We start from the raw sequence: 16,748 nt of genomic DNA on the forward strand, positions 1-16,748 counted from the left end.
GCGTATTTTAACACATACATTAAAAGATAGAGATGTCTCTCAAATTTCTACCAAGTCTCACATTTTTTTATTGTGTAAGATTTTTTGACTACATCTTTTCTATTTACTATATCGATAGCTATAATAATATTTGAGTATAAGAGGAGAATCCCCTAACAATTTAAAGTTGGAGTAGGACAAATTTCTAATAAGTTCTGAATTCTGACAACATTATGTGAATTGAATATTGATTGTTACTTCCAATATAAATCAACCTAAATTATTAATGCCGTGGTCTTACTAAATTGATTCAAAGTTGAAGCAACATGAAATGAACCAACATTTTGGAGAGCATTTAATTTGGTCATTTTCATCAGCGTTGGGAAGATCATTATAATAATAACAATGCCTTACTCATCTTCGCTTCTTACTTCTTCCTAAGAGGGTCAGAATCCACCTCTGCCGGTGATGTGTTATGCACGTCATTCTTCCCATCAGCTGCAAAATTCTCACCTTAATTCAGGAAGGACTTTTAATTAATATCAAACTATCAAAGTTTATAAGGAAAATTTTAAAAGTAATTAAATGTTTTCTTTCATTAATTCTAGGACATATATAGCCTGAATATTAAATTCCATTATTGGAAATTATATTGGCTGCAAATCCAAATGAAAAAGATTAATAGAAATAGAACAATTTCAGTTCTATTTTGTATCTCCTGTACTTTATTGGTTTGGGGGCTTTCTGCCTAAGCTCTGGTCTGTGTTGGCCCGTTCTCTTAAAAAGAAATAGAATTTAGGAATTTTTAATTTTTAATACTGGTACATTAACATGTTACATAAAATGATTTTTATTATGCTATAGATTTAAAAAAAAAACTTAAAATTGTGAAATGAAATTCTTTCCAATCTACAGACAAATTTGTAAGAAATAAATAAATTAATTAAACTTAGCTATAAAAATGATGGAAACCAGATCTGTATTTCCTATCATGTCATTAACCTACCAAAGATTCAATAATAATTTTTGAAAAAATTAAAATGGTCTTAGGCTCTTTTTAATTACTCTTTTTTCGACAACATTTATTTAATTGACCTGACTCATAATATATATATATATATATATATATATATATATATATATATATATATATATATATATTATCTTGATTTTTTCATAACTTATCATTTTTTTTATATGAAAACCTAAAAACATTAGTGCAATAATCACATTTTATAACATATAATATGTCTCGATTTTTTTTGCAAGACGTAGCTTATGAAAATACAATTACATTTTTGTAATTTCTAACAAGATATAAGTAACTTTATATTTAAATACTAATAATATTATATATATATATATATATATATATATATATTTATACGTATTCTATTTTAATTTTATAAACCAATGGAGTTTGTGGTTAAATGACCTAATTATTACTTCATTCAATAAACTGTAATTACATTTTTTTAAATCTACTATTAAAATTTTAATATAAAAAATAATATTAATATAAAATTATTTTATATTTTATTTGTAAATAAAAATTAATGTAATATATTATTTTAAAATATACTAATAAATAATTGTTCGTCCATCTTTTGACATATTCATTTATGAAATTTGATCAGATGTATTTTAAAGACGGGTTTAAATTAACTTTGTTATACATGCTAACTCTGGATTTAATCTTATATTTTCCTAAAATATATATTTTTAAAATTTTGCATTAGCGATATTTTTAATCGATAATATTTGGCATAAGACGATATTAATTATACTTTTAATGATATTATTTTCATAAAATAATCCGATTTATAGTTACATTTATATCATTTTATAATTAAACTATATATGATGTTAAATTTAGATAAATTGGTTACGGCTTCATATGTTTTTAGTGCCGACAGAACTATAGAGAGAAAATAAACTTACTTCAATGAATACCTTGTTCACCCTTGATAAGTATAATGCATGGAATATTTGCTAATTTCTATTCATAGAAAGCATTTTACGAAGGAGATGCAGTTGGGTAATGTTCCTACCTATCCCATCTCACTTTCACAAATTTCACAATTTCATGTGCTCCTCTGAATTTTTGTCTTAGACTTCAACTTTTATAGCTTTCCACATATATTTTTCTCACCTTTATCAATGACTACACACTATAAAGCGAACGTTAAAAGGTATACCATTCAGGTTAGGTTGAGGTTTGGTCCATGGTGTAAGCCTCCATGTCCCTACTCAGGTTTCTTTGGTACATATTTTCAGGCTTGTTGAAATGAACGTAGTTGGTAGGTTTTAGTTTGTTGAAATAGGGATGTTCCAATATTAAAACCAAACAAGTTAATGTTTCTTCTAACTGAAAACTATTTCAACCAGAAAGCATTGGATGAAAAGCTTGTTTGAATCACATGGTATGGTATTTTTAGTCGATTAATGCATAGGAACTTACCGTGATTTCGGACAACAATAGTATTTAAACATCTGAGTTAATTTAATATGGTTTCATGTGTGTCTTATTCATTCGACCTAGTTGCTCAGTAGAAGACTAGTTGTAACTACAGACATAAGAGTAGTTGTTTGGTGAGATTACTTCAGATTTGTCTCTAGACTTGGATGTCTGGTTACCAATTCGGTCAAAGGTTCGGTTTTCACTATAGTTCTGAGCCTTCCAGCATCATAGCAGCTACATTTTTAATAAGCATAATTTCTTGTTGATCATTGGTTTGAAATATTTTAGTTATTGTGATATGGCTAAACCAATCAAATTTTACAAACCAAAAACGATTTTGCTGGTATGATCAAATCAATGATAAATATAAAGCACCTACTCCTTATAATTACTCTTTAATGCAATACAAGTGAGTTGATACCTAAGTTACACCACAAAAATGAAGGCTGCGGTGTGAACTTTGCTGACAGAAGGCGTACAAAAACTGATGAAAGTTAAGGAGAGAAAAAACTGTTTTTAATTTGAAAGTCTAAATTGGACAGAACCATTTAATGTAAGTGTGACTGTGTGAGCACCTTTATTATTTATGAAACAGACGTTTAATAAAAGTTGAAAATGTAAAAAGGCCTCTAAAGCGCTTTATCCCTTTCAAAAGTTGCCCAGCATGCCACTAGTCATGCAACATATATACGTAGTTCTGTGTTTAAGTAAGTTTATTGAAAAAAAAAATCATGAAATAATATATTCTGGTCGATTAGTTAATGATAGGTTGATTGCATCGTCATCGTAGATTTCATTATTAAATAATATTAAAACAACAAAAACTGTAAGGCTTTATTTGATGAAGATCCCAGGTTTCAACAATTTAATGGGCACAAAAAATATTAGTTATACACCATTACAATGGTAGTTAAAAAACTATATACTGAAGCTGTTTTCTTCGTAGTGATCTAGACAAAATCAATTATGCAATATAGGTAACTTTTTTAAAATGGAAAGCCAAGAGTTGGATTAAGATTTGAATTTGGCTTGGATCCACATCATATTATAAAGGACAATGACATTTTCCGTCATCTTCATGGAAAAAATCTTTAACGAATTAGTTTTCGGAAGCAGGTTAATCATAAATAAAGGATCAACTACTAATTCTCATACAATTAATACCTTTTTAAAGACTTTGAACATTTAGAAAAGTATAAGCTTTGTTCAATTTGAGCGAGTCAGATAAATTCACCGAACCAAACAAAACTATTTTAGTTTTTTTTTTTTCATTCTCTATAATAAGAAAAACTCTGAATCATAGCTTAAAAAAAAAAATCAAGTATTTACTACTGCTATAGGGGTCCCATGTATATATAACCATGGAAGTGAAATTAAACCCCACCAAACTTAACTTGTCCCCCGTTAATTGTATCAATGGTTTCACACCACTATTATAGATGAATCCTCTCTTCCCTTATTTGTATGGAATCTCTACAAAAATTCCATTGACTCACACAGAAACCTCGTAATTTGTCAACTTCTTATTAATTGGAGCAACACAACGTATGTATGATACCGATATAAAGAAAAAAAGCAGAAGCACCGCCAGCCTTAGTCGAAATTAATCACAAACAAATTTCAATCAAAGAAAAGTGAAGGAAAATCGATGGGAAACGCTATGGGGAGTAAAAGAGCAAAGGTGATGAAAATAGATGGTGAAACGTTCAAGCTGAAGACTCCGGCTAGAGCAAACGACGTCGTTAAAGACTACCCCGGTCACGTTCTGCTCGACTCTCAAGCGGTAAAAAACTTCGGCCCCCGGGCCAAGCCCTTGGAGCCCGACCACCAGCTCAGACCCAAGAAGCTTTATTTCTTGGTGGAGTTACCGAAGGTTCGGCCCGAGCCACTGACGAGGAGGGCGCGATCAAGTGGGATTCGTGGCATGAACGCCAAGGATAGGCTTGATTTCTTGATGCTGTCGAAACGTTCCGTTTCGGACCTCGCCGTGGTGAAGCATGGGCCGGGCCCAGACAGTAGTAGTGGGCCCACGAGGGTGAGAATGAGAGTGCCCAAGGCCCAGTTGGAGAGGCTCATGGAGGAGAGCCAGGACGGCGGCGAGGTGGCGGAGAAGATCTTAAGTTTGTACATGGGGAACAATGCTGCCGCCGTGGATGGTGGCGCAACGGTGGTGGAGGCCCGAAAGGAGCTTCCCAATCGGAAATCACAAAGGGTATGTTGTGTTTGTTTAATTTTGTTCGATTATTTTAATGTTGTCGATTGTGTTCTCCAATCTTTGACATTTTGTTTGAATGTTTTGGTGATCTTCTTCGGCTGTTTGGATACTTTGGTTGCTATGGACGTGCACTAAAGTTTTGTTGCGTACATACACACACCACATGATCCTATCTTTAGTGAATTTCGCAGAACAATTTATCTCAACATTCATTTAACATAATAATGGTTTTTAATTACAAGAAGATTTATATCGTATATTTTATCAGAATAGGATCAAGGTTGTGTCTGATTCGACCTTTTTTTATATAATTATTAATTAATAGTTTTATTTTTTAATTTGAAACTTATATTTAAATGGAAAGTTCACGAATACATTCCCAACTCTAACAATTGGACTAGAGAATATCGTACATATAGGTATTAGAAGAAAGAAAAAGAAGGGGGAGGAGTAATTCCTAACATGTAAAGTTTGTTTGTCATATGTTTTTTACTGTAAAGATCTTAATATTATTTAGAGTTTTTGCATCATTGTGTTTTTCCCTTTTGAAGAAAGAAAAGATTACAATGGATTGGATTAAATATTACCCAAAATACGTATTAAGAAAAAAAAATACAATTTTAATGCTCATTTTGTAAACTTGAGACTTTTAAAAACCACACATAACCAAGTAGATGAGGCAAGTTCGATTTTTAGCTCTTGTTTGCGTGTAAATTTGATGTTTTTAATAATAATTAATCATTCCAAATATTTTAAAGAAGTGGCAATAAAAGTTAATAAATTATTATGCATAATAAATAACTCGTAGTTATATTGGCATTATATTCCAACTGACTTCTTAAATTTTTATTAAATGATGTGATATCTTAGATTGAGTTGTTCTGTTTTATCTTAATAAACACAATTTTTTTGATTCATCATTCCAAATGGGCGTTTTTCTAGTTGACTACCTGAAAGGTGATATATATCAATAAAAATCAAATTTTAATGTTAAGTTTTGACATTTTCTAACTCAAGAATAAAAATAGCGGCAAGCCAAAAATGTAGACAGGGATATCTTGTGAAGGATAGCATAGTTGAGATAATTTATAGTTTAATTTTTATGAGTAGAAATTATAGTTAATGATAGCAGTAGCAATCAACTTTAGCTTGCTGATGCTAATGATAGTGTTTGGGGAAATAAAAATATATTGCAAGTTTTAACTTCTCAGGATGATGCGTTCAGTCATGACTTGGGTGTTTCACGTTGTTTACGAGATTTCCTTTTCTTCTTACTTTTGTTTTTTCTCTTTTGGTTCTTCTGTGGTTTCTTCTCAAGTTATCTTACATGGTGAGTAACATGTCGTCGCCCTATTATACGTTCTCATTTTTTACCAAAAAGATGCAAATATTTTCTAAGTCAAACGTGGGATACCATCAGCAGTCGGTGTTTGTTTTAATAACTTTTTTTTTTTACAAGTTAAATCACAGTTGTGCATTAAATTAAACATCTTACATAGATTATTCTTCAAATAATGATTTTACCTCAGAATGATGCAATGAAAACTAAAACTCATACCAACTTGGTAAGAGTGAAACCATCAAAAGTCGTATGTTTACGTTTTCTATACCAAAAAATGATTACAAAAATTTCATTCAAATTTGCCAGACAATTTTTTATTTTCAGTAAAAGATAGTCATCAATCATACTTCTCACTTGTAACATTTAAAAGAAATGCAATTTGTTAGGTATTTTCTAACTTTTGAATATTACTTTTAATGTAAAGCACTTTTCAACAATTGTATTCATAGTAATTATTATGCAAATAATATAGTTTTGAAAGTAAAGGGTATATACGCGCTAAACTAAAATGGCACTTCATCCAGTATGTTCAGAAGCAAGTTTATATATATATATATATATATATATATATATATATATATATATATATATATATATATATATATATATATATATATATATATATATATATAAAGTCTACTGTGGTTTGGATTTTTACACTTGGCAGCACTTTCTGCATCATTGTCTGCCATAATTCATGAGGGTAATAGTTAGCATGCCAAAACGTCAACATTGTCGGTTTTTCAGCAACTATGCCGAGAAATGTAGCACTAGGAATCATTATAAGTATTCCTAGTTTACTCGTTGTCTGTAGCAACTCGATGAAATGCATTGTTTGAATGTCTTCGGAAGTTGAAACCCAAGTTGGCAAGAAAAAAGTGTGGAAAGTTTCATGGTCTTAATTCGTTTATAATATTTGTATCTTGTTCACACGTATTAATTAGTTAATTTGTAACTCTTCAGGGAATAAAGTTAATGTTCTTTTTTTTTTCTTCAGAAAAGGGTGAGTTTCAGTCCAGTAGAACAGGGAGAGATTCATGAGGAATCAGCAGCACCTCAAAAGTCACTTGTCCATACCAGCCCTTCCAGATAGTCATTTATGCAGAAGCAAGCCATTATTTGTATGTTAGGTGCTTCTGTAACAACTTAGTTTTCTCCTAAAATCTGTAGCCTATATACATAGACATGTCTATACATTTATAGATTATCAGTGCCATATCAGATGTAATTTCCCCCCACTGTAGTCAAATCTGGCAATGTATTTTCTAGAGACAAGTGCTTCTTTAAATGTTTTACTTGAAATTTTGGTCTCTACCTTCTTAAATTTACGAATTTGATCCCTCCACTATTTTGATTATGTAATATTAGACCATTTATTATTAATGTTTATATAACATCGACACGTTCATGCTAATATGACACTAATACTGTTAGTGTTAAGATTTTCTTTAAATATTAAAATTTAATTTAACAGATGAACTTAAAGTTTGACAATTAAAATAATAGGAGATCAAATTCGAGAAATATGAAGAGATGAAAACTTGCAAAATTGAAAAAGTAAGAAATCAAAAGTAAAATTAAGTATTTCTAGTATAACCCACATAATCTAGCGCATGTTAACAGTTAAAGTGCCAATAATCCTACCCAAAGCTTTCTTGCAAAGTTATATAACATCAATTAGCAGAAGAAACATTAAGACTGCATAACAAGTGTAAGTATTTCAAAATTCAAACAAGCAATAACGAGTTATTCAATCTCATTTCAGCTTGATAGGATCGATTGCCTAATCCATGGTCTGATGCAATCATTGACATTATTCCATGTCAAATAGTCACAAAGTTCAGACAGATCGTTATTTAGACACCCTACAGTCAAAATTATTTCTAATGGCCTCCCAAAAAGCAGGAATAGCGATGTCATCAGGAACTTCTTTAAATGATGGGAGATAGTTTACATCCACAATTACATGGTCATGAGTACCTTCCTGAATCACAACATCAAAACCAAAAATGGTAAGATGAAGCCTTCTCCTAAGCCAATTTGCAGCATCTGTAACCAACTTAAGGTCAATAGACTCATTACTTGTGATACTGTCAGCAGTGGGCATAGATTTTAAGCTATCAAACAGAAGAGGTTTGAGCTCATCACCGCTAGATGATTTCATCAAAATATCGGCATTTGGTATTGACTTCTTGACAGCATAGAAAATCTTTTCACCCAAGACATAAAATTTGTACAAAGTGGATGAATGATCCACATATTCTTGAATAACAGCAGGAAGAGGAACACTTAAATTCTTAAAATCATCAAGCCTGAAAACAATTGCCATCTTATGTGCATCACTGACACCACAAGCAACTTTAGGTTTCACTATGCATGGAAGAGACAATCTAGCTTCAGATAGTCCAGTTGCAAAATCAAATTCATCAAAGTTATCAACCTTACTAAAATGGGCCCCTCTGATGAGACATTTACCTTCAGTGTTCAGTTCTACCAAGCCCAGTAGAACTTGTTGAATTTCTAGCCTATCCAATAAAGGATAGACGTAACTCAGTGGATCAATCACGCATATATCCTGGTGCTGATCCAAATATTTCTGCAACGCTCGCATGTTCTGTGTAAAAGTTGGTTTATTATCTTCAATAGATAATATTTCATCAGTAGCTTTGTGGAGAACTATGTCAACATCCTTCAGCTGAGATGATAAAGATAAATTGGATGTGAGAGGCACGAACATCAACCCCTGTTGAGTAGGAGACAAAGGAAATGCACCCCTCTTTGCAAAATCTTCCACACGCGAAGGCTTCATTGTGTAACCCACAGTCACAGCATTGTTTCCGATTAATTTCTTATTTAAGCGGCATATGGTCAATGGTAACTCTTCTAAGCTTTCAATTTGAAGAATATTAGGATCGTGACATGAACTTTCGCCTCCAACATTCAGAACAACAATAAGCCAATTATAGCGGCTTAACTTATTAGGTGAGAAAACCTTATTAGAAATAAGATAAATAACACTCCCATCATCAGTATTACTCCATCCAGGCTTAGCCTCACTTCCAGAGTCATTTAAAGCAAAGCAATCAAGTGAGTACAGATCAGCAGTTCTTTTAAGAATATTCACCTTGTCGTCCATAAGACCCGAGCCATAAGCAATTCCGCTATTGATTTTGGACAGGAAGAGTATCCGGGTGAGAGACTCAGCCCCTGGTCGTAGAATAGATGCAGTTTGATCAACATCACTTTCAGCCAAGAGTACTGATTCATCCAATATTACCCCCCTCACAACACCCATCTGAAAGTGGATGCAGAACTACCCACAAAAAAAATGAAACTACAATTATTACAAGGTTAAAAACATAGAAAGTGGAAAAGTGTGGTGTAGTTATTTCACCACATGCAATATACAAATATATGTAAACTTTAGAATCAATCTATTGAATTAGGTTCACAACGACAGACACCATAAAACCACCCTAACAATTCACAAAGAGAGAAATCTAGAATACAAGGTTTACTCAGTTTCCATGTTTAGTGCGAACCATTAAATGTAATAACACATCTTCTATGAGATTTTCAGCCCAAGACCAACATAGACTGAAGTTATAATTTATCCAAATAAATAGTAGAAAAATCCTATTTTCCAGACAAGACTCCCATTCCTTTTCACCACGACATGAGTAATTCCACAATATGTTTCATTACTCTTCATTTCAATTTAATGTCCAAACCGTTCTAAAAATTAATACCTTTTCCTCAAAATGGGAAATGCCAAGTTTCAATTTTTGACGATCGTTGCAACTTCTAGCTAAAATTCTCGCAGATTTTTTGTACAAAGTGAAACTAGGTGCGTGAAATCGACCAAAACGAACATTTGAAAAAAAAGAAAGAAAAACTTTGGAACTGAGCAAGAACAGATGAATCAAACGCAATATAAAACTAGAAAATCCAAACATGCAGGCAAAATTGGAAGAATCAGGAAAAGAAGAACCACGCACCTAGTACAAAGATGCTCTCCCTCCCTCTGATTTGAGAGAATTGGCTCTCCAATTCCTAATTGGAAGCTTAATTTAAGGTTGACGTAAATCGGTGCATTCTCAGATCAGAAGTTTCAAACTTTAATATGCGAAATATGTGAATGTGTTTGGAGAAGACAAAGAAGAAGGCAGCAAGGAAAACAAAACAACACTAAACTCTTCAAAGCAAAAAGGAAAGCGGCTTCATCAGACTCAGACATCACATCATTCACTCATTCCTGGTTTTAAAATAACAATCATAAACTCTTAATTTTCCTATATTTTCTTTCAACTATAGAACTAACCTTTCTGACTTTTTATTTTTTTTAAAGAAAGGTTTTTTTTATAACTATTTTATTGGTGATAAATAAAGGTAAAAATGTATTATTATATCATTTTTATTTTATGTTAGAAATTTTTGGAAATACAAACAAATAATACTGTTATTTAAAATGATAGATTTTTATATAAACATTTAAAAACTAAGATTTATTTATGAATTAAAATTGACTTAAAAATTTGAACTTTATTTATTATTAAAAATTTGTGGAAACATTTAGGTGAAATTTCTTTCTAATTTTTAAATAGTTATAAATCAATTTTAGTTCACAAAAAAAATTGTTTATGGTTTTCAGTTTATCCATATTAGTCCAATTATTACATATATTAGGATAATGATATTTTGAAACTTAATTTTATTTTTTTAACTCGTTTGATATTACTATGTTACTTTTCAATTTTTTTTATAAATACAAAAAAAAAATATTTTATCATTTTACTAAAATGCTCATTTATGATGTTTTCTTCTTTTTAAGTCATGAGTTTTATTAAGTTGAAACTTAGAGTGAACGGAAAAACCTATTTTCTTTTATTGCGTCACTTAACATATCATCTAATTTGTTCCATCGGGTCGAGAAGAGTTCCATTATTAACCTGATGGCTTGCTAACAATTGGTACATTTGGTAAAAAGATGATAAAAGGATGTTAAGGTATCATTCTTAAAAAAAATATATCAAGTATTAGATGATAAGAATTATTCGGTTAAACTATGATAAAGTATTATTCTAAAATGACCAAGTATGATCATATAAGTTAAAATATCATATAAGTAAAAAGATGATCAAGTATTTTATAATTTGTAATATGATGACGAAGTATCATCCTATTAAGGTATCATTCATTAAATCTGATTAAGCTACAGGTAACTGTATACAATTATTTGGTCACTAAATAACAATTCGTTATGGTGTCTCAATTTACTGCATCAGACACTCCAACTCTAAAACGTTGATAAATATACATATATAATGTATTGATAGAAAATTAGATATATCATTAAAACAGATATTAACAATAGAGTTGCAAATAATATACCGAAAATCATACAACAAAGATTATATGTATTTATAATAATACATAGTTGATTAGATGGGGATGGCATTGGTGACTGAAGGGTATATGACGGAAGCGGGATGACCCATAATTTTACGACCCTTTGCATGGCGGAAGCAATAGACAAGAGCCCCCACCGGCCACTCAACCACCACCGCCGCCGCAAACGCCACGAACCCCAGTGTCGGCCCCACCACCTTGCACCGGCAAGGGTTGCTCCTCGTCCCACATTCCACGCAAATTGGAACCCCAATTCCGACCATCTTCAGTTGTCTTGGGTTTTTATCTGAGAATTTTGTTGATGATGATGTTGTTTTGTTGTAGAAGATTTTGGATTTTTGCTCATGTTGATGTTAGAGAGGTTGGTCTCCTTTTAAAGTGTAGTGTTGTCGATAGGAATGAGATAAGTTTGGGTTTTGTGATGGGTGGACTTCATGTAGATTTATGAGCCACGTGTTTTACACGTGTCAATTTTCTGCTTGACCTCTTAGACACGTGTCTGTGTTTTTAGGTCTTATATTCTGAGACATTGTGTCCTTACCGAAAGGGGGTTGTAGTTAATCATCATTTCCAATTAATAAATTTTTGAAGTTGCATTTTTACATAAATTGAAAATATTTAATTGTCAAATTTAAAACCTATGTTTGAAGTTTTTAACTATGTAGTATTTGTAGAAAATATAAATTTGTATTTATTTAAATCAGCATGGTATCAAAGATATAAACATTGATTTTTTTTTAAAAAAAAGGTGGGAGACATGCTGGTGGATGTGTATAATGAATCATTCCTCAATTCAAGCTTTGTTTTCTTCTACTTACTTCTTCATGCTTCACCAACTTTACATTTAAGATAGATATAGTTTTCTTGAGTTTTTAGCCTTTTTCTTTTACATTTTAAGCAGAAAAACTTGGATTCCTCATATATAGTTTTGAATTAGATTCACTTCAGGGGCTAATGTTGCTCCATTCCTTTGGGCTGATGATATCAATTCCAAAATAAATAATGTTTAGCCCTTTTTAAATATTTACTATTATAAATCATAACATTTCATGGGTTTATTTTCTACTTAATCGATTTTATAGTTTTTTTAATGAATTTTAATTAATAGTGACTTTACTAAAATAAGTGTTACGCGCGTGTTTCGACAATGTATGTGCAGTGGAATTAAGTGTACTTTACACTTAGGAGCTGCTAAAAATAATGTTACATTAATTTTTGTATTTCCTTCAGTGTTGTTAAATTGAAGAAAATAAGGTTAAGGCTTTTCAAGAAACCATGAATGTCACTATCAATATTGTCATTATAACACAAAGAATATATTTTATACATACATACATACATACATATATATATATATATATATATATATATATATATATATATATACATATATATATCATCTGAGGCATCCAAACTGTAAGTCTAACCTTTTTTTCTGAGTTATTTACAGCATTCAAAATAAAAGATCACTCAACAATTTCATTCTATTACTGCTAACTTTTCCATAGCATCAAGTAACATTAAACAATATGTGGCTTCTTAACTAATAAACTTAGGTCTGTTTTCATAAAAAAAGAGATGTACATTAATGAAGGATGAGTAAGATAAGGCTAATATGTGCCTGGAAGATTGGTTCATACCATATTAACAAAAACCAGTAATATATTAAGATTCAAAATTTATATATATTAACCTCAGAAAGTTATTGTAAGGAAAAAAAGAGTTTGAGTTGGGCCAGAATTTAAATGAGACAAAGATGGAGTTGGAGCTGATGATCACTCATAATGGACTCTATTCTCTGATTTTTGTCTTCTTCCTCAACCGCTTCAATGTTCTATCCACTAAGATATATATATATATATATATATATATATATATATATATATATATATATATATATATATATATTCTCAAGTAAATTTATAGTACCAAATGCAAAATAATCAATGCCAGGAACATGAAACTGAGCATCTGGTACCATCATCTTTATGATCTGTAAAACCAGAATAAATTCGGAGTGTAAAAGTGTGTCTTTATGCAGCAATGTAAGTGAAAAACCAATACACAGATATGCATTATATATGGAGAGTTATATGGTATATATTTGCAATAAATTTGTATTGATATAAAAAATTCTAAATTCTTTGAATACATTAAGAATATCAACCATTGTTGCACTTTTAATTTATTACTTGTGACCTCTTTAATGTTATTGACACCCCTTCTCAATCTATAGTATCGGTATTCTATTTTAAATTTGTATGTGATAAATCTGATGTAATGAAACCTTAGAACTCGTACATCAATTAGAAGTGGCCAAGAATAATCAAGAGGTATAAAAGGGATGGCTGATCTCGACCAAGAAAAAGTGCATGAGTTCACTTTTTTAACTCTAAATTCCGGGCATGTGATTCCTTTCTTAATGTTCTACCCCAAACCATTTTTTTTCTTATTATGCAACCTCATTTTGTTTTTAGATGATAGTATGCATAAATCAAAATGCATATGATCATATATATAAAAATTTATGAAAGGGAACACAACAACCCTGAAAGTTGTATATAACATATCAAAGGAACACTGTTATTTTCAAAAAGATATAGCAGTAAATGAAAAGTAAAAGTTTTCAATGTATCAAATAGTGTGTTTTACATAAAATGTTTTCTATATTTTTGACATAAAAACCATATACTTGGTAAATAATGAGCAAGAACTAGAAAGTGTTTAAATGAAAAGCTGAGCTTTGCTACAAAGCTAATCTGTCTCAGGAAATTAATGCAAAAAGACATAATTTCAAGATACTTCTGTGGCAAGTGCAAGCTACATTATTAATTAATAAGATTCCGATAATTGGTCACATAAGGGGAAGAATAGTGCCAGCTTCCCACTTTATGCAAAGTGAAGGAGGCATTCTATTCTATTGTCAAGAGACCAGAAAAGAAAGATTAATTTCCCTTTATACTTTTCATTTTAAGAGATAATAGTCTATGATTTGCACACGTCAACCCAGAAAAAAAAATGATTTGAACTTCATGTTACGATGTCATTTGAAATTAAACTAAAATTAAATGGGTCTAAAGGTTTCATTTGCTTTCCTGCCAAAAGAATAACGAATCGTTGAGAGATCAAGTCTCAGTTCATTTCTTGTTTCTCTTATCTTTTGTAATATGTTATGATATGATTTGGTCATGATTGAATACAAAACTACTGTTTTATGTTGTAAGGGAAATTACAAGGTAGAAATTCCTTATACATTTTAATTTTAGTTTTCGTAAGATTGTCCACTACACATATATAATAAGTCATGCAATGGCCATGAAAGTAAAAGAACAGAAACAATAGAGTTAGAGAGAACTATGGTGCACTTGTTGCCTGAATCTGATCACCTTACCTTATGCAAAAGGCAAATATTCTTATGCACCGTCAAAAGTGTAGGGAATAAAGAACCCACTATATTGCTGTTTGCCAGAAGGTATTTCGAACATATAATTGTACAAAGAAATTAACCCTCCTCAGAAACTGAAGTTTTCTCAATAAACTGTCCAGAAAGTTCATACAAGATTGACCATTCTAATTTACAAGGTCCCCTACACTTACAACAACCACATGTAATTCGCTGTCAAACAGTGTTCAAGAACACGTATAACTGAACAAACAAAGTTTGTCTTACCTCAGTCTCATACTATACGCAATTTCAGAAATGACCGAACTTACCTAATGCTAATGAATGATCTTTGCTTATCACAACACTCGTGCACTCTACGTGAGGAGGAGACAACATCAGCAACCCCTTCATCCCTCTTTACATATTCTCTCTCTCTCATTCGTTTTTGTACCTTTACTTTAGAGAACTAAATTCCGAGTCCCTACTGCTCATAGAGAATGGCTTCTCCAACACTGAGTTTGAGGCCTCAAAAGTCTACAATAGTGCTCTTTCTTATCTGCATTTCATTTTCATATTCAGTTGAAGAAGTCATAACATCATCTAAGAAGTTAGACCAACCACTGTTTCCCCCACCAGCAGAGACTGAAATCAAGTGTGGATCATGTCCTTGTGGAGACACCTGTGGTGAGCAACTTCCACCACCTCCACCATCAACTCCACCTCCTTGTCTATCTCCACCGCCACCACTACCATCACCACCACCTCCACCACCACCGTCGCCACCGCCTCCTCCTAAGTATCCCACATGTCCTCAGAACTGCAACCCCTTGCCGCCACCACCGCCGCCAAGATTCGTATACGTGCCTGTGCCAGGTGTTCCAAAACCATATACTTGGGTATATTACTACTCTGGTGCTGAAAACAGAGCTGTGGGATTGCTTGTTTTGGCTGGTTTGGGAGGAATATCATTGGCAACGCTACTTTTGGATGACATCATGAAGCTAAATCTATGCTTCTGAAAATCAGTTTAGTCTTAACGTTTGATCCCTTCCTTATTCTTGTTCAGATTATTTTTTTCCATATTCAGTTTAATTCCCATGCCCTTGTTATCTCTTTCCTGGTATTAACTTACATGAAAATTGATTCTGATATGTCATGCACAATAATTTAAAATTTATATTAGCTGCAAAGACTTTATCAGTACTTAACGTTTTCAGTTCAGGATTTAGTTCAGGCCGGATGACCAGGTTATAATATGTATGATAGTCCAATTTTGGGATATCTACTATTTTCAAGAGTTTCTTTGACAATTGGTTTATGGATTCTCCAGTTCATTTATGCGTGAAACTTCCCTATATGGCCCAAAGATTAGTTGTTACAATCACATTTTCTTCCCCTCCCTCTTTCCTTTTCTAATTTTGTTTACATTATTTACGCTTTTTTCACATCGTGGCAACTTCGATCCGCACCAAAGAAAAGTTACATAGTGTTTGGATAATTTTCTTTTCAGAATACACTTCTAATATTTTTATAAACTAAAGTTAATTTACATACAAGTTCTAAAGAAACTAATATGGTATGTTTTATAAATTAACTTGATTAAATTACTTTCAATGTCAGATTCCTCTGTTATTTTTCATAAATATTTTGAAAACTTTGAGAGGTGCTCTTTGAGGTTATTTTGTTGTCGGGTACATGAGGGAATTGGGAAAAACCGGTTTACATAGAAAGCTATATCACGTCTACCTCGATTACAAAGCACATAAAAGAAAAAGTGGAACTTCGTCACTAACATACCAGTTTTCAAGCCTTATTTAGCATTCAAGGAGAAAATTTGCTATTGTTAAATTGATAGAGGGTCACTTGAATGTCTTTCAAATGCATAAAATATGAATAAAGTTGAGAAGGAAATGTGCCTTCACAAGAAATACTAATTATACGGAAAAGTCTGTCAATG

At 31.7% G+C, this 16,748-nt stretch overlaps 4 protein-coding genes across 4 annotated transcripts; 2 read left to right on the forward strand and 2 right to left on the reverse strand.

Annotated features, from left to right (window-relative positions):
* Positions 1–3,790: 3,790 nt before the first annotated feature.
* Positions 3,791–7,345, forward strand: LOC108328682 (uncharacterized protein At1g66480). The gene is made up of 2 exons (XM_017562575.2): positions 3,791–4,652; positions 6,995–7,345. Exons 1-2 carry the CDS (start codon positions 4,089–4,091, stop codon positions 7,088–7,090), a joined length of 660 nt encoding a protein of 219 aa, XP_017418064.1. The 5' UTR covers positions 3,791–4,088; the 3' UTR covers positions 7,091–7,345.
* Positions 7,346–7,555: 210 nt separating this feature from the next.
* Positions 7,556–10,297, reverse strand: LOC108327717 (inositol 1,3,4-trisphosphate 5/6-kinase 4). The gene is made up of 2 exons (XM_017561408.2): positions 9,996–10,297; positions 7,556–9,310 (listed from the first exon to the last, which is right to left on the reverse strand). The coding sequence occupies exon 2, from the start codon at positions 9,290–9,292 to the stop codon at positions 7,850–7,852; it is 1,443 nt and encodes a 480-aa protein (XP_017416897.1). The 5' UTR covers positions 9,293–9,310; positions 9,996–10,297; the 3' UTR covers positions 7,556–7,849.
* A 1,029-nt stretch (positions 10,298–11,326) lies between these two features.
* Positions 11,327–11,772, reverse strand: LOC108328672 (uncharacterized). Its single transcript, XM_017562565.2, has one exon. The coding sequence runs from the start codon at positions 11,667–11,669 to the stop codon at positions 11,439–11,441; it is 231 nt and encodes a 76-aa protein (XP_017418054.1). The 5' UTR covers positions 11,670–11,772; the 3' UTR covers positions 11,327–11,438.
* A 3,516-nt stretch (positions 11,773–15,288) lies between these two features.
* Positions 15,289–15,810, forward strand: LOC128195376 (leucine-rich repeat extensin-like protein 3). The gene has a single exon (XM_052872655.1). The coding sequence runs from the start codon at positions 15,289–15,291 to the stop codon at positions 15,808–15,810; it is 522 nt and encodes a 173-aa protein (XP_052728615.1).
* The last annotated feature ends 938 nt before the right edge of the window (positions 15,811–16,748 follow it).

Source organism: Vigna angularis, chromosome 2, assembly GCF_016808095.1.
Source record: "Vigna angularis cultivar LongXiaoDou No.4 chromosome 2, ASM1680809v1, whole genome shotgun sequence".
NCBI classification, from domain to species: domain Eukaryota; kingdom Viridiplantae; phylum Streptophyta; class Magnoliopsida; order Fabales; family Fabaceae; genus Vigna; species Vigna angularis.

Excerpts from the sequence above, each read along its gene's own strand:
- LOC108327717 (XM_017561408.2), bottom strand. The coding sequence starts at position 9,292 with ATGGGTGTTGTGAGGGGGGTAATATTGGATGAATCAGTACTCTTGGCT.
- LOC128195376 (XM_052872655.1), top strand. The coding sequence starts at position 15,289 with ATGGCTTCTCCAACACTGAGTTTGAGGCCTCAAAAGTCTACAATAGTG.
- LOC108328672 (XM_017562565.2), bottom strand. The coding sequence starts at position 11,669 with ATGGTCGGAATTGGGGTTCCAATTTGCGTGGAATGTGGGACGAGGAGC.
- LOC108328682 (XM_017562575.2), top strand. The coding sequence starts at position 4,089 with ATGGGAAACGCTATGGGGAGTAAAAGAGCAAAGGTGATGAAAATAGAT. Across the intron at positions 4,653-6,994 it reads CCAATCGGAAATCACAAAGG|AAAAGGGTGAGTTTCAGTCC; the intron begins GTATGTTGTGTT and ends TTTTTTCTTCAG.